Source organism: Atractosteus spatula, chromosome 25 (genome assembly GCF_055471065.1).
Source record: "Atractosteus spatula isolate fAtrSpa1 chromosome 25, fAtrSpa1.hap1, whole genome shotgun sequence".
In the NCBI taxonomy this organism is placed as follows: domain Eukaryota; kingdom Metazoa; phylum Chordata; class Actinopteri; order Semionotiformes; family Lepisosteidae; genus Atractosteus; species Atractosteus spatula.
The window spans coordinates 798695-819112 of record NC_142730.1 but is presented as its reverse complement, the minus strand read 5'-3'; the positions used below and the strand labels follow the sequence as shown (position 1 = coordinate 819112).

Below are 20418 nucleotides of genomic sequence, written 5' to 3'. Positions count from 1 at the left end.
TAGTTACATCATAATTGTGGTAGTGAAGTTTATTTAAGGTGTAGTTTTATAGTTGCTGTCAGAATACATAGTTACCCTCTACGCTACAGACATCAAATTGTTTTTATAAAGTGTCTTTCACCAGCTACCAGTGTAAGCTCTGTACACAGTATACAATACAGTAAGTAAATTAGTGTGTAACAAACAGGTATTTACAAAATTTCTAATGGAACATCTTCCTCATGGATGAATGAAAGGTGTGATCTCTGTCTCACACCACTGAGGGGTGATATATCACTGAAAGATTCTTCCACTTTTCTAATTAAACCTTTTTCCTTTGGGGCTTATTGCTGTAACGAACAGTTCTTTCCAGACCCTATGCGGACAACACAATCCAGAATTGTGAGGAAACGCCGGGGAAAAAGATCACGCAGGAATAGGGGATGAAAACAGGGGGGCGTGTCCACAGTGCGCTGGTGCACGGGGGAGGTGTGGCCGAGGCAAACAATCCAAAAAACGGGCAAAGTCCAAAGCCAAGCGGTCCATCCAAAAACCAGGTATTAAAAACAGGTGCTGGTTCGGGACCGGCGGGGGAGCAGGAGCAGGAGCAGGAGGCTAAAAACATAACGGAGCCAGGTCCGGGGCTCGCACGATGTGGAAATCAGATGCAGAGCCGTGATTAATGTCAGCGCCTGGCTTTTAAGGTGGACTGGGAACAGGAGACAGTGCACAAAATCAAGTCCAAAGTGAAAGGGCCGGAGCGCCCTTAAGGGGGAGGGACTCCAGTCGTGACAATTGCTTGTGTAGATGAGGTCTCTCCTCCCTTAAGTTTCCTGTAGTGTGATCATTTCCACAGTCTCAGGATAATCACTCCAGCGAAGAGAGCAGGTTATCACTGTTAGAAAAATTGATCCCATTCTCCATACTCTGATCTAACAGTTTTAGGTGTTTCCTGAAAAAACAGAAGTAGTCTGCTCAGGCAGTGGTATATTACAGGGTCCTCTACTATATCCATCCATCTATTTTCAAACCACTTTATCCAATTCAGGGTCACCTAAACCTATCCCAGCAAGCAACAGGCAAGACAGGATACAAGGGCAGACAGACACAGACATGCACTCACACCAGGGCCAGAAACTTATTAACCCTCCTGCATGTCTTTGGACTGTGGGAGACAACCAGAGCACCCAGAGGAAATCCACACAAACAGAAGGAGAACATACAGACTCCACACAGACAGTAACCCAGGTCTGGAATTGAATGCAGGGCCCCAGAGCTGCGAGGCTGCAATGTTGACCACTGTGCCACCATGCCACAAAAGAGTCTTAGTTTGAAAAATGACACTTACTTCCACATTCCAGCCTGGCGCCTGTATTTCAGCATCTGAGGCAGAAAGAAGAGAAATCCAGTCAGTAGCTGCAGGAGGTTTGACTGGAGACACAGTGGGGTCACTATGTGTAAGATCTGCAGTCAGCTCCCTTTCAGACTTCAGACAGGCTCAGGGCTGAAACACAGGCTCTGATGTTCAGTCCAGAGTGCTGGAGCAGCAGTGCTGAACCCCAGTCTGAGTGCACTTCCACTCCCAGCAGGAGGCTCCTCAGGAGGAGCTGGGAGTCCTGGGAGGATGAGGAGAATGTGGGGGGCAGGGGTACAAGGAGACAGGAGGGGGAGAGGGAGGTCCGTGTGTGTTGTGTGCAGATCAGCACTAAAGCACAGAGACTCACCAGGGTGACAGCAATAGCTGTTATGGCTAACAGACCCAGAGTCACAAACACTCCAACCACACTCTTCACCCTGCCTGGAAAAAAGGAAAACACAAAACTGACATAGCCCATTTTCAAAAGAATCAATTTAATTGAGGATCTCAGATACCAGCAGCAAGAACGAATGAGTCTTAAATACAAGGAACTGTTGGCAAAGGAGTACAGCAGAAATACTGCTTATTTCTTATCTTTTTCCTTTACTGTATGTTTTCACTGAGGTACATTTTCTTAAATGTTAACTGTAAGTGTTCAGACACATTAGAGCTTGAAAGTGGCTACAGCTGGGTTCTGGAGAGAATCCACTCCCTCTTTTCACTGATCCAGGACTCACAAGAAGGAATAATAAAGAGTAAACCTACCGTTAGAGTCTGCTGCTGGGTTTTTGTCCTCTGTGGAACTGTCAGCTAAAAGATCAATAAAATGTAATTAAAATAAAGGTGCACACTGTTTCTTCACTCTGCCTCAGATATTACAGTTAAAAAGTATTAAATCTTTCATCATAGGCCCTGTGACAGGTTCTGAGTCACTGAGTCAGTCTGAACAGGACAGGACACAGCCCAGCCCCCCAGTGTCCACTCATCGCTGGGACAGCAGGACAAGCCAGGGACTCAGGGAAATTAAACTGGACAAAAAGGACAGAATGCAACAAGGGACACAGATAATCCAGACTTACATATGGATGAATCCTTAGTTGGGATTTGATTTTCAGTGCAGGTGGTATTCAGGACTGCATTGTAAACACAAGAACATAAGAAAGGTAACGTGAAAGATCTGTCTTGATCCAATGATGGGTTAGTAGCACGTTCGTCACAAAATCTGTCTTCTGCCACAAGCTGCCAGTGTGTTGCTTCACAGTTTGTCTCAGTTTTAATCCCACCCCTTTCAAAGCTGTCCACTTTTTAGACTTTAAATATTCATTTGTTGATTGTCAGTCAGGACTCTTGTCCTTTGCAGAGCTGGAAGTTCTGTTTCCTGTGTTATTTTTTCAGTGCATTTTCAGAATTTTAAAAACCTATAAAATTCCTATAACAAGACTAATGCGATTTTATTCCTTTAATCTTAAGTGTGTAACATTGCTTGCATAGAAGCAGTTATTCTTGTTTTTTAACTGCTGTTCAGTTGTTCCCTACTATACTACCGATGATGAAAATGACCAGATCTATGACCAATGACATAATAACCAATTTATCACCATTTATATGAATAAGCACTGTTGCAGTTGTTTGTGTTTCTGAGACGGAGACCAGTTCAGTTTCCTATTTTGGGTATTTTTCCCCTTCAACCCACAGACATGATGGAAAATGACTTGTTGACAGAACCAGGAACAATTCTGGCACCCCTGGACATATTCTGGTGAAAGAGAGCTTTTCCTCAACTGGGGGTGAAGGTGAGAGAGCAGACAAGCAGCACTGTGACTCCCAAAACAATGTCTTACCTTCAGTGATTGGGGTCACTGTGGTTGTCTTGACTCCTGTAGACGGAAAATCTGTATTCAAAAAATAAACCATAGCATTGTATAAATGAAGACACTGCCAGACAGAAGGCTCAACATCCTTCAAGAAAAACACAAACCTTTCTGTTTTTGAAAGCAAGCAAACAGAATCATGCCATGACATTTCAGCCTACAAGTCTCACTGCGTTTATATTTCTTCATTGGAATGAAGAGCAGATCCCTTGGTGTCCCAAGCACTTCAGCAAGAGGAGGAAATTCTGGGAGACCCCATTGAGAACATAGGTGTTATACAGTAGAACAGATATTTAGATGTAACACCCCCACTTGAGTGACACCCTCTGTGTGTTAGTTGGAGGCATGAGTGACCCCTGTCCTGTCATCAGCATCTCCTCACCCTCGGCAAGATCCTTTCAGCTTAAGGCCACAGAAACCAGGGAAGGACACAGGTAGAGGTGACACAGACTCTTACCTCCGGTGGGTCTTTGGTAGGTCAGGTGACAGTACTGTGTGTCTTCACTAAGGTCCAACCAATTGTTTTGATCACAATACTGTGAAAAAGGCTTCTTCGTCCAGCATCTGACTTCAGTAATCTCTTCAGTGCAGTATATTCTTTTGGAAGCTGAAATTGTAAAACAAATGTCTTACAGCACTGCAGATGCCTCTTCCCCAGTCTCCTGTCTTCTTCTCCACACCATCAGCCCTATGGCTCTAACAGCACAGAGGGGACAGGTACAGCTCTTGCTGATAGCAGTGCACACCTAGCAACACCTGGCAACACCAGAGTCCCCTGACTGACTGCTCACCCTGTCACACTTCACCTCTTTGGGAATCTGAGTCCAGAGAACCAGCAATCTGTCACACGACAGCTCAGCCTGCTTTGAGTTGAGTCTCCACTGGTTGAGAATTAAAGACCTTGTAGGGTTTGTCCACACCTGTGTTCCTGCTGCACCAGGACAAGCAGACTCATCATGATGGAAGAGATGGAAGATGAAGATTTCACACTTACACACCTCCTCTCACAGCTCTCTGCACGTATTATATTCTTAAGGCTGGAGTGTCTGATTATTACAATCTGCCCAGAGGAAACGTACCTTCCTTTCTGAATCTGAGAGTGCATGTTAGCTTGTCTGGGGTATCCAGCTGTTTACACTGGCCTGGCTGTGCACCACACTCCTTGAAGAACTGACAGAAAACGCCAGGAGGGTCCATGGTTCTGCATGATATGTTCTCAGTGTGTTCAGGGACACAGAGCCCTGATCCTGTGCAGCAGCTCACAGCTGAAAAGAAGCAAACAAGAAAACTCTCATCAATGTGTCTTAGTACAAACTATACTCTGGAATACGTCACAACTCTGACAGCAAATACCAGGTGAATAGACAAGGAATAGGGTAAAGGAAGTCTGGAAATCTGGACTGGAAAGCTGAAGACAAAAATTCTAAATTCCTTGGTCACTGTGTTAACAGACTTAAAAAAAACTGTGCCGAAAGCATATATCATCTAAAGCCTCAAAATCATTGACAAATTTAAAGTGCTCATAAAACAGGAGGCACTTCTTTACCTAAAGGGTTGTAGGGGTGGGAAGCAAGCTGCCCTGGCATGCTGAAGTCAATAGAAACAGGACCCAGACATTTAAGAAGCAGCTGGACGAGATCCCGAAATCAATCAGCTATAAATCCAGTGTACATTTCAGTTAAATTTTACAAAATTGCAGCATACTTCAAGGGTAGGTGATTAGGTTTTCATCCCACTGTATCTTTTGATTAATTATTCAGTTTTTGATCTGAGAAATGCATAGAGAAATTGCAATAATCCATCCCCAGGGAATTGTAGTTTATTGTCCATGTGAATAATCCAAATAAAAAAGAAACTTATAACATTATGAAGGGAACAGTACTGGCTCTTACCAGCAGCTGATATGCAGTAGAAAAGCAAATTCCTGACCAGTGTGCTCTCCATTCTCTGTCTGTTGGAAGAAACAATACCTTGTTACACATGAAGCTGTTTGGAGACATTAAACTGAAATGAGTTTTTCCAGCACAATCAATGATATGGGCATGACAGTATATAGTCACTTTGTTTCATCAGTCACAACAATTATAAGTATCACCTTGCACTTTGCATAAATTAGCAAGAGCAATAGTTAAGTTGAGAAATAATTTTGAATAAAATGTAACAAACTCAGACTACAAAGTTATACTTGTGATCTGTTGCGAAAGATCTATACTGAGGCCTAATATAAGCACTGAGTTAGTCAAATTGCACTGTTTTTGTAAATGTTTTGTAAAATGCACTATTTTTGTAAAATTAAAGAATAAACCTGAATCCTTACAACACAAAGCAAAATTGTTACTAGAGCATTGAGTTTTTAATCAGTCCTTAGAACAGCCTTATTTATTTGTAAAATGGCCAATACTGGAAAATAATTTTCCCTGTCTTGCACAGCTGGAAATTTTCCAGTATTGTAATTAGAAAAATAATCACACTGCAGTTTATAATGGCTAAACTTAACTTAAGCACATCTTAGGACAAACACAACTGTTCATGAAGCTGCTTACCTAAAAACTAATCCCACTGGGACAAATTCTCTGCAGCTGGTGGTGGTTTGGTCCAGTTTAGGTCTCAACTGTCATACAATCCCAGTTGTCCCACACTCAGGATTCCAGTCTTCCTGTAGCTGAGTCTCGGGGCTGCGTCTCTGTGGGCAAGTCCTGACAGGCAGACTGAGTGGGCGATTCTGTTAGTGAGGCGGAAGTAACTCAATTCAATTCAACTCTATTTGTCATTATACTTACACGGGTGCATAGTATAGTGAAACGTGTTTCTCATTAGTCTCTCAGGTGCAATATATATATATAGAACAGCAGACAAGACAATAGACAGTAATACAATAACAATAACAGTGTAAACAACAGTATGGTGCCAGTGCAAAATTGTCAAAAACTGTGCAAATACGCAAACAGAGAAAAGTATACAAACAGGACAAAACAGTGCAAAAATAATACGGTGAATAATAAATAGTACAACTAGTACAGTTTTAAGTACAATTTCGGCTTACATTTAGTTGTCGTGTATGCAGTGGTGTAGGAGTACAGTCATTGTGGGTACAGGAAAAAGGGAGGAGAGATCATAGTATGATGGGAGGGAGTGGGGGCGTCACCAGCTTGACGGCTCCGGGGAAGAAGCTATTTTGGAGTCTAGCTGTGTGCGACTGGAGCATCCGGAACCTTCTACCAGAGGGTATGGGGATGAACAGGTTGTGACTGGGGTGAGTGGAGTCAGCCATAATTCTGGTGGCTTTTTTCCGACTCCTGGCATTGTAGATTTCCTGGATGGATGGTAAGGCACTGCCGATGATGTGTTGGGCAGTTTTGACCGCCCGCTGCAGGGCCTTGCGGTCGGATGCGGTGCAGTTGCCGTACCAGACTGTGATGCAGCTGGTCAGTGTGCTCTCCACTGTACATCTGTAGAAGTTGGTGAGGATCTGTGGATGTAGGTGTATTTTCTTCAGCCTTCTCAGGAAGTACAGCCACTGTTGTGCCTTCTTGATGAGACTGGAGGTGTTGAGAGCCCATGTGAGGTCCTTAGAGATGTGAACACCTAGGAATTTGAAGTTATTCACCATCTCCACCGCTGACCCTTCGATGTAGATGGGGGAGTGGACTTTTCCTTGTCTCCTGAAGTCAACGATCAGCTCTTTGGTTTTGCTGATGTTGAGACATTGGTTGTTGGTGCGGTACCAGTCTGCAAGTTGTTTTATCTCCTCCCTGTAGGCAGTCTCATCGGTGTCAGTGATCAGGCCCACGACGGTAGTATCGTCGGCATACTTGATGGTGGTGCTTGTGCTGAACTTGGCAGTACAGTCTTGAGTGACAGGGGAGTAAAGCAGAGTAGCAGCAGTGACAGCAGGAGTAGCATCAGTTTCTGAAGGTCTTGACTACAAAGCATCATTAACTATTTCTTTTTAATTGTATGTATAAATTCTATCTCATGCAAAGAGCTCTGTGAAAGCAATCTCTGAACTGCAGGAAGACAGAGCATCGGGCACCACAGAGCTCCAGACCTGTGGAAACGGGTCCCCTGAAGTCAGGTGTTTCTGAAACTCAGGAATGACAGAAGAACCTGGTTGAATAACAAGTGGATTAATGAAGTCATCACTTAGTGCTGGAGAAGTAGGGCTCAGCTGGAACAGGGCTGAGAGCCAGCGGGTGTACATTCTGCCTCTGGCACAAGGCTCTGAGGGGCAATATCTGAACTGCATGACCACAGAGCTCCAGGACCGCTGGTCTCTGGGTTTGGTCACTGCTGTCCCAAATGGGCAGACAGGTAGACAGATCACAGATAACTCAGCAAGAGGATGTCTGAGTAGAAACCTGTTAAAAACTCCATTAGCAGAGCCAGGGTGGTAAATAAGAACAGTGCAGAGGAAAAGTTTTAACCTTATGCTTTTATTGATTACAAGTTCAGTGGCAGAGGTCATGCAAATCAGAGTGGTCATTCATTTCATTTTTTATTAACATGTTATTATACAAGAGTCAGTTCACAACAGGCGTCCCCAGTCCTGGGTCAGTGTGTCTGCAGGGCTGTCCAGTCCTGGTCCTGGAGACACTGGTCAGTGTGTCTGCAGGGCTGTCCAGTCCTGGTCCTGGAGGGCCGGTCAGTGTGTCTGCAGGTTTTCTAGGTCTCTTTAAAGCACCAGCACTGGAGACCTGAGTGATGTGGTTCAGCTGGTCCCAATTAAACCAGTAGAGAGCTGATTCAGGTCTTTACAAGCACCAGTCGGACTGAAAGTCTAGACACACCAGCCTTCCAAGGGTAGACTGCAGACCCCTGGTTTTTATCTTATACTGAGCTCACTGTCAAAATCAGGCAACACTGAAGCACATGTTTCAGACAAAAAGGTTTAGGTATTTATTGCTTTTCAGAATGTGAGTCAGCTCCCAAGAGTCTGGAAGAGACTCCCAGTTAAGGGGAAATGGAGATCAAAGACTGGGCACATCCCATGTCACACTGTTCTGGTGGGAGGTGTACAGGTACAGGATGCATAAGGAGCACTCTTCCACATCAGGACTGAGGTTCCTGCTGTCTCCAGCCCTGCGTGTTTCTGCTCGGGGGGCAGGCGGGGCGTCAGCCCACAGGCCTCTCCGCCTCTCCGGTACGGGGGTCCTCACTGGCCGGCCCCGGACCTCCGCTGCTGTCTGGACTTTCAGGATGGACGCTGAGGAGCGAGGAGAGGGGGTGCAGGGATGTGGTCATTCAAGGACATTCCCATGAGTGATTCTAGGATCTGCTCTTGACCAGTGGGGGAGCAGTGCACTGGAAAAGTGTCTCACTGGGACGGAAGGCGTGGCACTTACTTCTGCCTCCTGCACACTCAGACCTGGGAGAGAGAGGAGAACCCCAGTCAGGGAGCCAGTACCCCAGTACCCCATATCTGCACCTGATGCACCTACACAGCTTCGCTGGCATAAGGAGGGCACAGCAGGGCAAACCAGACACAGATGATATCTTAGAGCACTGCAACACCAGCTCCTCTTATCTGATCAGGGCTATCGAGATAGGCATGAAGCTAAGGATTACAGGAAGCAAAAACACAGACCCCACCACCGTCATCTGTCTAGAGCATTCCAAGCCTTCGAATGGCAGCTTCTCTAATCTCTTTAAGTCTATCAGTCCTGCAGGGCAGCAACATACCAGAGTGCCGACAGCAGCTGCTACAGACAGCAGAGTGCCAATCACAGCAGCCACAGTCCTCTCTCTGTCTGGAAGGAATGGGAAACGTGTCAGCCATACAGCTAACGCCGGCCAGAAACAGAACTCAGAACGATCACCGACGTGCTTTTCGGCAGGCAGCCTTTCCACGCAGAGGGCTCTGTGTATTCCCACCTGACTAAGATGCCAGGGAGCGATGGCAGACAGCAGGCACAAGACCGTGTCACTCTGGCCAGGAGACCAGTCGATCGCAGGGCACAGACACACACACTCACACAGGTGGGGGACCATCCAGAGCTGCCAGTTACCCTAGACAGCACATGTTCAGACTGTGGGAGGAAACACCAGCAGGTGGCACAATCCTCAACAGCTAGAGGGTGCACATGCAAACTCCACACAGAATGTTCCCCAGCCCCAATCCGAACCTGGAGCCCAAGAGCCGAGAGTCCTGTCTGTGTTCTCGAGTGAAGACACACTTGGATCTGCGTCGGATCTGCTCTCCGCAGTAACAGCTGAGGGAAGAGAGACAGTCTCGTGGGCTGTTGTGAAAGGAAACGTGCAGGAGGTCATCTAGGAGGGCTTGCTTGGTGAACAGAGAGGGTGTTTCAAAGGTGAAACAGGCATCAGTTTAGTCCACTCCTCCCACTCACTGCTGGACAGCAGCTCATGCAGGAGCCCTGAGTCAGTTACTTCAGTACGACACCGTGTAGAGACCTGACAGAACTGGTTCTTAACTATCAGAGCACCACCGATACACCCCATCAAGGACCGGCCGGTGGGGTGGGGCGGGGCGGAGCTCAGAGCGGGGGGGGGAGTCCGCCGAGGGGTCGCCAGCAGGATTCTTACCGCTGCCTGTGGTGACTTCAGCCCCAGGAGCAAGACGGGGCAGAGGCGAGGCGCCTGGGGGAGAGGCAGATGAAATTCTGGTTGTTGCGTTTTTACTTTCTCACACAGTTAGGTGCAACAGTAACCGGACGGGCTCCGTGCATTGAAAGAAAGTCAGTGCACCCGTTTTGAGCCAAAATTATTTGAAAGTTAAATGAAAAATAAGATCAGTTTTTCTTACGGGGGGCCAAAAGTCTAGCACGTCCGCACATACTGTTAATAGACAAAGGTCCAGCCCTTCAGAGCAGAACATTGCTTCCTTTCAGTTTAGAGTTCTTAGTTTTTTCTGAACCCAGTCCGGTTGTGAAAGTCAGACACCGGCTCTAGTTAATGGGAACTTTATTATAAAGGAAGTCGGGGGGCACAGTGGTCAGCACTGCTGCTCACAGCACTGGAGCTCCGGGTTCAATTCCTGGTGCTCTGTCTGTGTGGAGTCTGTATGTTCTCTCCATGTTGGCTCCAAGTGCTCCAGTTCCTTCCCTCCGTCCACAGACATATTGATAGGATAACAGGCTTCTGGGAAAACTGGGCCTGGTGTGTGTATCTGTGTCTGTGTGTGTCCTGTGATGGACTGGTGTCCTGTCCAGGGTGTGTGTGTCCTGTCCAAGGTGTACCCCGCCTTGCACCTGTTACTTGCTGGGATAGACTCCAGCTCCCCCACGACCCTGAGCTGGATGAAGTGGACTGAAGATAAATGGGTTTCTGAGTCCCTGAGTCATCTGGACAGTGTTCAGCAGCGAGTCAGGAGACCCATAAACAGTACTGGCATGCGTGTGAATGTTAAGTGCAGGAGCTGCAGTGCTTACCTGGTTCATAGGTGACTTCACAGAACGCCACGTATCTCTGTAAGTCAGTGCAGTTGTTCTCATTGACACAGCCTTTCAGGCAGGAACCATCTGTTTTCTTACCACATCGCCAGTCCGTTATGTGTCCAGTGAGGCAGATTCTCTTACCAGAGACTGCAGACAAACAGTAAAGCAAGGATCCTTCTCGGGCAAAGCTGTAGGCCTTAGCTTCAGGTTTTTATCACATGTAGAAACTACAGAGAAGTGCATTTAAAACTGAGAGCAGGAGATACATCTTTACCCAAAGGGTGGTGGGGGCATGGAACAAGCTGCCCAGCCAGGCTTTTGCAGCTGATCAATTAGGTACAAATTGCCTCTTGTTTGCAACCTTCCTGGCTCAGAGGGTGAGGCCCCTTCTGTGGGTCAGCTTGTAGCCCAGAAGATCACAGGGCTGCTGTGATATTTATTTAGAGGCCATGGGAATTCAGTTGCCGGTTCCCTTGTCTGGAACTATACCTTCGTTGCAGGAGGAGAGTTTACTCTTCCTCGGGTTGTTTTGGTTTGCATGCTGAAAGAAGCTTACCGTCCGCTTTGAGTCTGATATAACACTGCAGCTTTTCTCGGGTTCGAAGTGCCACGCACTGACCCGGCCCGACTCCGCACGTTTCAAAGGAATCGCAGACCTGGGCCTCCTGGAGCAGAACCATGCAGGACATGTTCTGGGCGTGTTCCGGCACACACAGGCCCGAGCCGGAGCAGACACAGCCCGCTGAAATAACACAGCAAAGAATCAGCCAAGTCACCTGTTTAATTAAAAGAATTCTAGTCTGAAGAGCTGAAGAGTGCTTGGATTTTACCTCTAAACCATTTCCAAATCACTTCATTTTTTTGTTTGAATTGATTAAACAAGAATTACTTCATTAAAAATCACCCGCTTAAGTGATCATGATTGACTTGTTCCATATCTTTAGAAATTAGTCATTTCATGCTGACCTTCAAAACCTGCACCTGCTAGACTGGGGCTCCCCAGGACCAGGGCTGAAGACGCCCTGATTCAGGGGGACCTGTAAGACTGACTGGACTGGGGCTCCCCAGGACCAGGGCTGGAGACGCCCTGATTCAGGGGGACCTGTAAGACTGACTGGACTGGGGCTCCCCAGGACCAGGGCTGGGGACCCTGTTACTAACCACTTCCCCAGTCTTCTTCTCCCAGAGCAATCACGCCAAGCAGCCCTGCACACAGTGTGTCTGGGATGTGGACATTCCCTCACTCTTCCACAAGGAGTCCTGTGTCCCTCACTAACGGACAGCCCGGAATTCTGTTTGGACTTCCTGTGGGAACTTTTCACAGGGACAGGCGGAGAGAAGAGACTCAAAGCCAGCGCACAGCGGAATGCTTGGTTTTTACTTGGCCTCTTCTGGAATAGAGAGCTTTACAGGAAAAGGCTCTGCCTGGTTGACACAGCTCAAACAGGCCTTCCAGGAAGTGAGAAGGCACCGCAGAATCTGGGCCGGTCTAGATCTGAAGCTCCTGGGAGTCACTTTCATTTTCCATTTAAGCAACAGGGTCTTCAGTGATTAGTAATGAACAGGTGCTGCAGCCGGGTGGCGTGTGTCTGTGTAAACACAACACAGAATGACAAGGGCGGCATCACAGCCTCTTACCTGCAGACAATATGCAGCAGAAGAGCAGCTTCCTGATCAGACCTCCCTCCATCTTCCTCCTGTGTGAAGAAAAGGCCTGGACGGATTTAGCAATCTCTTTTTAAGATCTGATTCACGGGTTTCTGCGAATCACCGTTATTTACTCAGCTGTGTGAGGCCTGTGTTGTGAAATGGTATGAAAAGAAGCTGTAAATCAATGTCGATGTAGAATATCAATCGTGTAGCACCATCCCTCTTACATTTGAACTCGATCTCCGAAGACGCTTCAAATTTTAAGAGAGATTCGCGAAGATTTAACGCGAATTTTAAAAGGAATAACGAATTAAAGCTAAACTGCATTAGCTCATAACAAGGGGTTGTTACTTCTCAGAAGCTGTGCGTGTTTTTATGAACTGCAAGGGTTATAGGGTTGAGAGGTTTCATTGGAAGGTAAAACGGTCCAAGAGCACAAGAGCGTCTATTCGGCATTAAGCCCAGACCGCCACGAGGCGCAGGCGCGGTCCGTTCCGGACGGGCGGACCGAGCGCGCGGCGCCGAGACCCCGCGACCCCCAGCCCAGAGCGAGCGCGGTGTGCTGAACACCTGGCCAGGAATACAGCGACCTGTCCAGATGTTTATTCAAAGCGTTCACACCCAAGCTTATACAGGCTGCTTTGGCACGGTGTGTGTGCTCAAAGTCGCTGTCTCAGGAGCTGCAGCAGAACTCCAGACTCCTGCGCGCTGCCTTCCTTTCGAAACTGCTGGAAAGACAGCAGTCACGAATCAATTAGTTAAAAAATAGTAATATAATACATAAGAAATGAACGCACTATTCTGGCTACTGATAATTTAAAACCTAAAATCGTGTAATTCAAATTACGAGGATGATCTGTTATACACAATCTGTTGAGTGCAAATTTCTCTCACAGGAATAAAAGGTTGATTGATTCACCCGCGATTAAAACTGGATAAGAATAGAAAGATTAATTAGCCTGCCCGCAATCCCAGCTGTCTGGGACTGGAGACGGTCTGCAAGCAGGCTTCTCTCCTCACACGCACGCTCACAGTCGCGATTCCTGAACCCACAGGTGTGCACGTCACGTCACGCCACCTCTGCAATACGACACTGTTAATCTCCACCGGGAAGTTTCTATGATCAACCCTGTGTCTCTTACCCGCTGTGAAAATGCGAGAGATCTCCCTCCCAGTCTTCAGCAAGAATATCTGCATCTAGTAGCCTGTTGTGATAAAAAAAAATACTCACCCCTGTGTATTTACTGGAAGAGGTTTTATTACCCCCAAGGGGCAACTTGTATTACAGCTGTAAATTGTAAATTGGGTTTCCTTTTGCTCGTGGGCGGGGTTGACGCGCGACACACCCACAACAACATTAATTATACTCCACTCCAGAGGAACGGGGACTTCATCCGCTGTTTCCTGTAATCTGGGATATTCAGAGAAATGTCAGAATTCACTGAATATCTCAGATTACAGGAATTACATTCAGTGAAAGGTAGGTTATGTAACCCCGGTGTCCTGGCCTAATTTCCCCCTGGCCTTTACCCATCATGGCCTCCTAATAACCCCCCTCTCTGAACTGGCTCCATCACTCTGCTCTCCTCCCCACTGAGAGCTGGTGTGTGTGAGAGGACTGGCGCATCATCCAGGTGGGGGTACACACTTGTGGGGGTGGAGGGGATCCCCATGACCTGTAAAGGGCTTTGAGTGGTGTGTCCAGAAAAGCGCTATACAAGTGTAAGGATTAATAATGTTGTTATTATATTATTAGTAGTAGTATTAGTAGTAGTACTATTATTATTAAATGCCTGCACCTGCTACGATAACCTGCATGTACACAGCAGGTGGCTCTCAGACGGCGTCGTCCCATCCAAGGTGACTCACAAACCTCCGGGTGCAGCCCGTTATCCGAGCTTTCAACATCGGTCCAGGATTCGCCCTCCGGCCATTGAAGACACCGGTCTCTCCGGGAGATCGCAGGACACGTTGCAGCGAATACACCTGAATTCTGACATTAGCAGAAGGCTGCTCGATGTGCCGGGATTGTGGGCCTGGGCTGTAGTACAGTGTAGTGCGGGCAATGGCGTCACCTGGCGCGTCACTCCTGTGGCTTTTCCACTGCGCGTCTGCTTCCGTGTGTTTTTGACCGGTGCAGTGTCCAGCCAATCCCCATTGGTGTCGCCCAGGAAATCTGTATCCCCCCCCCCCGCGACATTTCCACGCGCGGTTCCAGTCTCCCCTCTCCGTAAGGACGGGAGATGCTCGGAGCCCTCGTGTGGTCTCATTCGGCCGCGCCGGTCTGGTGGAAAGTGAACTTTTGCTTCCGTCGACGTGGTGGGTGCAGGTAAAAATGTCCACACGACTCTGGTCCCCAGCTAACGCGTGAAACTCGCCGAGAAACCGACAGCCGGTAAACATGCAGAAACCACCGGCGCCTTTTTATCCCTGTGGAACACGCGCGCAGGCCCAGCCGGCATCGTTGGCTGTCCGGGGGAGTTTTGGGGAGCGCTAGGGGATACCGGACAGGAGAAAGGAGGCTGTCGGATGTTCAGGTAAGTCCCTAAGATTCGCCTGCGTGACTTTCTCTTCCAACAAAAGCACTTGGATACACACCAAAAGATGCTTCCACAGATAGACAGACTGCCCATAATATTGATCTACAGCTTGTCCCATCTTGTGAAATCCCACCCTGGTGCGCACACATTTTTCAAACTTAATATTTCTGTTTACAGAACCAGCTCAATGTACGGACCCGGTCCGAGGTCCCGGTCCAGCTAGGAGTCCAGTTCTTGTTTCTTGTACGCTCAGCACTAGCAGCCAGTTCGTGTTGCAAAGTTTCTTTGAACTTTAAAAAAATGCTTTGATCTTTTCCCGCCTCCTGAAACGTTCGGGTTCAGTTAGTTCAGCAATCCTGACATCTGACAGAAGTGAAAGAGACCCATGAGGGATCAGATCCCGGGTTCAAGCGGATGTCTCCTGCACACCTCTGACGGCCAAAAACCTCTTTAGACCAAACAAGCAGCAGAGGAGACGAACAGACTGGGCAAACAGAAGAAAGAGCAGGTGGATGAAGGAGCTCATCAGTAGACCCTGCTTTGAGATCGTCTGGGAGGCTAAATCCTCTCTTTTGTCATCTGCAAAGGCTTTATAGATTAAAACCATCCGTTCATCCATTTTCTGATCGCTTCTCCCAATTCAGGAACACGGCAGTGTGGAGCCCATCCCTGCAAGCAACAGGCAGGAGGCAGGATACACTCTGGACAGGACACTAGTCCATCACAGGGAAGACAGACCCAGACCCAGACCCAGACACACACACACACGCACGCACGCACGCACGCACGCACGCACGCACGCACACACACACACACACACCAGCACATCTTCAGACTGGGAGGAAAGGAATTCAAACCGCTGTTGGTTACTGTACATGGCAAAGACTCTCTTCTGTCCTGGGGAGACAGACGAAGACCGAGTTCCTGTCCCAGCCTGAGGGAGAGTGAGCCCGTCTCTCAGTAATGTTCTATGTGCTGTGTGTCGTATGTCCAATGATGTCCTATGATGTGTTTGTATTATAAATGGATGTAGATGTTATATTGAGTGTAAATGCTTTGGCAACACTGTAATTTACTGGTAACACCAAGAAAGCTGTTTGAATTTCAACATTTTAATTTGACAGACAAGGAGAGAAAAACGCAGCAGGAGGACTTGCTCCAGTGCTCAAGCCCCTCTGATCCACCGCACGTCCTCGACAAGGAGGTGGAGAGCCCAGGGCACCGGGCAGCTGTCTGGACTGAAGGCCCCGCTGGCACTTCCTGTGTGTGCTGTAAACCCCCCCGAGACCAGTCCTGCCATCTGTCACCAGGTCTCGGGGTCACCCAGGACAGAGCGGTCTGAGGAGTGGGAGGAGAAGCTGTGCCAGCTCCAGGAGGCAGAGCGGTAGACCCGTCTCTCCTGTTCTCTCACAGCTGCAGCCAGGACGTGTTCTCATCGGTGTGCGTTCAGGAAGCAGGTTCCTGGGTAAAGGTGACAAGCCTGTACTGGCGGACCTATCTCACAGTCTCAAAGCTTTCCTGTGTCTGGAAACCATGCCAGTGCTAAATTCAGCCCTGGAGCTGGAACTAAAGAAACTATAACCATGTTATACTGTACCTCTTAAAGAACTGGTTACTGTACTGTGCCTGTACCCTGATCTCACTGGGCTTTACTGCACAGTACTGTGATTCTACCCTGATCTCAAGGGGCTTTACTGTATTATGATGCAGTCAACCTTTATAAGAGTGGCTATGTCATTTGCCAGCTGCTACTACTGTTCCTACTATCACTTCTGTTGCTGCTACTACTGCTGCTCAGGAAATCCCCTGACTGAACCCAAAGAAAATTCACTTCTTCTCAGGGGCGTCTGGCAGTGTTTTGCAGGCTGTCGGCCTGCTCGCCTGACGCTCTGCTCTGGTTTGTGTGGTGAGACGCGCAGGCAGGAAGTCGAGCCGGCAGGCAGGCAGAGACACAGGGCGTTTGGTGAGCGGCTGTCAGCACCAGAGAGAACAGACCCAGGCAGAGGAGGCTTTGTGGCTCCCGGCTCCCGCACTGTCCAGAGCAAAGCATGTTCTTCAGCGTCCTGCTCAGGATGCTGCTCGCCGTGACAGGTAAGAGGGGGACCTCGCAGATTAGGAGGGTCAATAATCAGTGCTTAGAGGTCATGTTAATCTGCACCATTTAAGACAACAGGGTCCAAGTCCGGTCCAGGGACACTGGCGAGTGCGTCACCAGGTTTTCTAGGACTCTTTAAAGCTGCGGGACCTTGAGCCAATAGGAAAGTGATTTAGGTTGTTAGGAGCAGAGGTGGAATAAAAACCCGGACTGGAGTTCCCTTGAAGCAGCTGGACTCTGCCATGAAAGGAGGATCCCAGCAGGAAGATGAAGGAACTCTTGATTGAATATTACAAACTCCGGCACCAGGCAGCGAGCTGCTTTTAACAAGAGCGATTAACTCGCTAGCTCTAAAATTCATTTCATCTTACCGAGAGTTAACGCAGCCCAGGGCTGGGGCTATACAGACATCTTCAGCTCAGAGGACTGTTCACCTTCAACGAAGGATTAAGTGTAGTGTACGTTTGGAACGCAGGAGAAACTAAAGTCACCAAAGTCACCAGGGATCTGCTGTTGGCTGAAAGACCGTGACATTGGGACACACATTAGGACAGAGCAATAAACAGAGAACCATGCACGACCACTTCCTCTTTGCCAGAATTAGTGGCCCTTGCAGTTTGAAGACTTATCGCCACCTGGGAGTAGGTGACTCTAGTGCATCATTGTGTCAGTAATACTCTAAACTAGGGTTTGCTTTTACTTTCCTTTTCATTAACATGACAAGAGCAGACTTACACTAAGAACTAGTTTCACATTTATTTTAAAATAGACTATTCTCAATTCCATCAAATGTTTTCATGTTTTTGTGTGTTTTATTGAAGTCATTTGCTACCCCAAAACCTAAACATCTGTCACCCTGTTCTTGAACAGCCATAGCATCTTCTGTTATTCCAGCTGAGCTCTTAATGACTTAATAGGATCCATCAACTGCTTAAGTAGGAGGAGTTAACATATTTCCCTATTCTGTACTCATTGAGTATTTAAAAATGAGCTGCCCTAGAGTGTTGTCATGGGGCTAATATATCCCACGAGTCACCTGGGCCCATCCTTGACTACACAGCTGCCAAGGTGTGGCTGAATCTGACACCTGCAGGCTTCACCTGTCCTTCTCAGCGCCTGTTCTTGGGGAAGTCCGGGTGACCCAGTGGCCCGCGGAGGTGCGCTGTCACGTCGGCGGTTCGGTCACCTTCTACTGCAGCTTGGGGTCGGACAGGGAGGAGGTGGCTGACTGCGTGCCCTACTGGTACGTCCCCGACCCGGAGTCTTCCCGGCCGGTTCTAGAGGTGAGCAGGGCCAAACAGTACGTGGGCCGCCTCCGCGTGCTGGAAGATCCGGGCAACTACACATTCCTGAGCCTCCGGGGCCTCCAGCTGAACCACAGCAACACCTTCTACTGCCGGATGAGCTGCCACGTTGCCGGAAAGCGCTCGGGCTTCTGGGGGACGGGCAGCACTCTTAACGCCACGGACCCGCCTGCGGCAGCATGTGGCACAGGTCAGTAGCCTCCACTTTCCCTCGCCGTCCGGCCGGAAGACAGGGCGGTCACCAGATTCCAGTGGTGGGGTGGTGACCAGTACCCCAGCCGGGGATCCTTTGTGCATGCAGGTGCATGCGGTACACTTCCCCATCCTGCAGTACAGCTTCTAGCTAGTACTAACCTGTGAACATGTGCTTTTTTATTGTGGTCCACACACATATATGAAACCAGACACAGAAATAGATCACCTCGCTGCAGTTTTAGATAAACATCTTCACAACGCTGCTATCTCTCTGACAAGGTTTCTCAGCTTGCAGTGCACTGCAGGACTTGCACAGGTGTTCTGGAGTTTAAATAATAGAAGGTGATCAGGAGGTTAAAAACCTTCTGATTTGGTGTTTTTGTGATTTTTGTGAGCTCACAGAAAAGACATTTCATTGCCAGCAACTACTGCTGCACGCTGTATTGTTGTACTTTTGATAAACTTTGATTTTGATTTGAGACGCATGGTGAATATGTTTACACTAGTTAGAAGGCTTTGGCGGCCCCTGGTGGCAGCTCCCCAGTCATTACAGTCCCTCCAAAGATATCCCTGTTTCCAGCCTCCTGGTGTTTTATTTCAGGAGGGGCTCAGGTTTGTGTGCTTTTATCTTTGCAGGGTGTGGTTCGTCAGCACTGGGCCTGGTGTACTTTCTCTTCGCTCTGAACAGCGCGATTCTCTTCTGGATCTGCGCCACAGTCTGCTTGGGGTTCTGGCGCAGGACGCTGAGCTGCCAATCGGAACCGAGCGACTTCTATGCCAAACCCCCGAAGACAGCGCGCTGTGGGAGTGGAACTTGAAATAACCATGTGGACATGTTCCCCCCTCCTCCTCCTCAAGTAATAAAATCACCGTTCCCCTCCGCGCCTCAAACACGGGGCTACACGATCCACGGCCCTCTCTGACGTAAACTGTCCGAGTGTGGGACGATGTTCATTAAATTGGCTCGTCAATAACACCACAGCTGTCCAGGTGCTTTCCCAAAGCAAAGCAGTACACAGTCACACCCGCGACCTTGACCTGGACAAAGTGGTTTGAAAATGGATGGATGTGTATTGGACACCCCCTGTATAAGGCCTGCTTACAGTAGGTACTTATCGCCTTTGGTAATAAGATGATGGTAAGAAATAAATAACTAATACATATCCATTGTTTCCATAATAAAGCCTAAATTAGACATTTACCAACACTTTACAAGCTGGGTTTCACAAACAAATAGTAATCATCTTGAAGCAGCCTTGCAGAGGTATTTCCACAATCTGCGTGCTCATATTTGGCTTTGCTGCTATTAAAATTAGTAGACAGCTGGGGACCTGTGTCGTCAAAGACAGGGGTGAAAATGCTACTCTTTGTTGTGAATTAGAACAGGAAGCACCAGTGCATCTAAATCCTCCATATACAGCTACTGTGGAAGAAACAGAAACGTAGCGATATGACAGCATGCAGACAGAAGACTGATCCACATGGGAAAGGCCTGTAGCTCGTTCTCATCCCCTTGCTTTCCATTCGCTGCCTGACTGTAGGATCTTATGCAGACTATTTCAAACGAACTAAAGGCATTAATACTTGTGAGTTTTGCCAAAGAAATTCTGTGCACCTGAACGAAGTTCAGTTTGCTGCAGGGTTGAATGCAGACACAATAAACAGTTCTGTTTCCGATTTTGCTTTGGGGGTTTTGCTGACTTTTTTCACCTTTAGGAGTGTTCAGTTGGAGCTGCTAAGATCCAATTAAATCTTGACAACATGACACAGAGATGTGCACCCTTCGAACTATCACTTTCATTTAGCTTCCTATTAGCTTTGATCTGGGATGGACAATAAAAACATCCAGATGCTTTCGGTCTCAGATGTCTGCTATGGTATGCACATTCCTGTGGCTTCTAGACATGTTTTGCTTTTCAGATGGGGACTTCTGGAAAAGCCCCACACACAAAACAAGTCGTGTCCCAAGAAGGGGCTGCCAAAAACCCGATCTCTGGAGCCAAGATCTGCTGTCTACAGACGGGCGAATTCCC

General features: G+C 48.0%; 1 protein-coding gene and 1 long non-coding RNA gene across 2 annotated transcripts; both read right to left on the bottom strand.

Annotated features, from left to right (window-relative positions):
• Positions 1-3: 3 nt before the first annotated feature.
• LOC148814929 (uncharacterized) lies at positions 4-6295 on the bottom strand. The gene is made up of 11 exons (XM_088905610.1): positions 6251-6295; positions 5751-5929; positions 5100-5158; positions 4287-4472; positions 3665-3814; positions 3178-3228; positions 2416-2469; positions 2102-2146; positions 1704-1777; positions 1328-1362; positions 4-931 (listed from the first exon to the last, which is right to left on the bottom strand). The coding sequence occupies exons 3-11, from the start codon at positions 5149-5151 to the stop codon at positions 847-849; spliced, it is 732 nt and encodes a 243-aa protein (XP_088761736.1). The 5' UTR covers positions 5152-5158; positions 5751-5929; positions 6251-6295; the 3' UTR covers positions 4-846.
• A 1873-nt stretch (positions 6296-8168) lies between these two features.
• On the bottom strand, positions 8169-10049 carry LOC148814928 (uncharacterized). Its single transcript, XR_016086082.1, has 4 exons — positions 9751-10049; positions 9330-9416; positions 8887-8954; positions 8169-8572 (listed from the first exon to the last, which is right to left on the bottom strand). It is a non-coding gene; the product is annotated as an uncharacterized LOC148814928 (long non-coding RNA).
• Positions 10050-20418: the final 10369 nt, after the last annotated feature.

Excerpts from the sequence above, each read along its gene's own strand:
- LOC148814929 (XM_088905610.1), bottom strand. The coding sequence starts at position 5,151 with ATGGAGAGCACACTGGTCAGGAATTTGCTTTTCTACTGCATATCAGCT. Across the intron at positions 3,229-3,664 it reads CTACCAAAGACCCACCGGAG|ATTTTCCGTCTACAGGAGTC; the intron begins GTAAGAGTCTGT and ends TTTTGAATACAG. Across the intron at positions 1,363-1,703 it reads CAGCTATTGCTGTCACCCTG|ATGCTGAAATACAGGCGCCA; the intron begins GTGAGTCTCTGT and ends TTTCTGCCTCAG.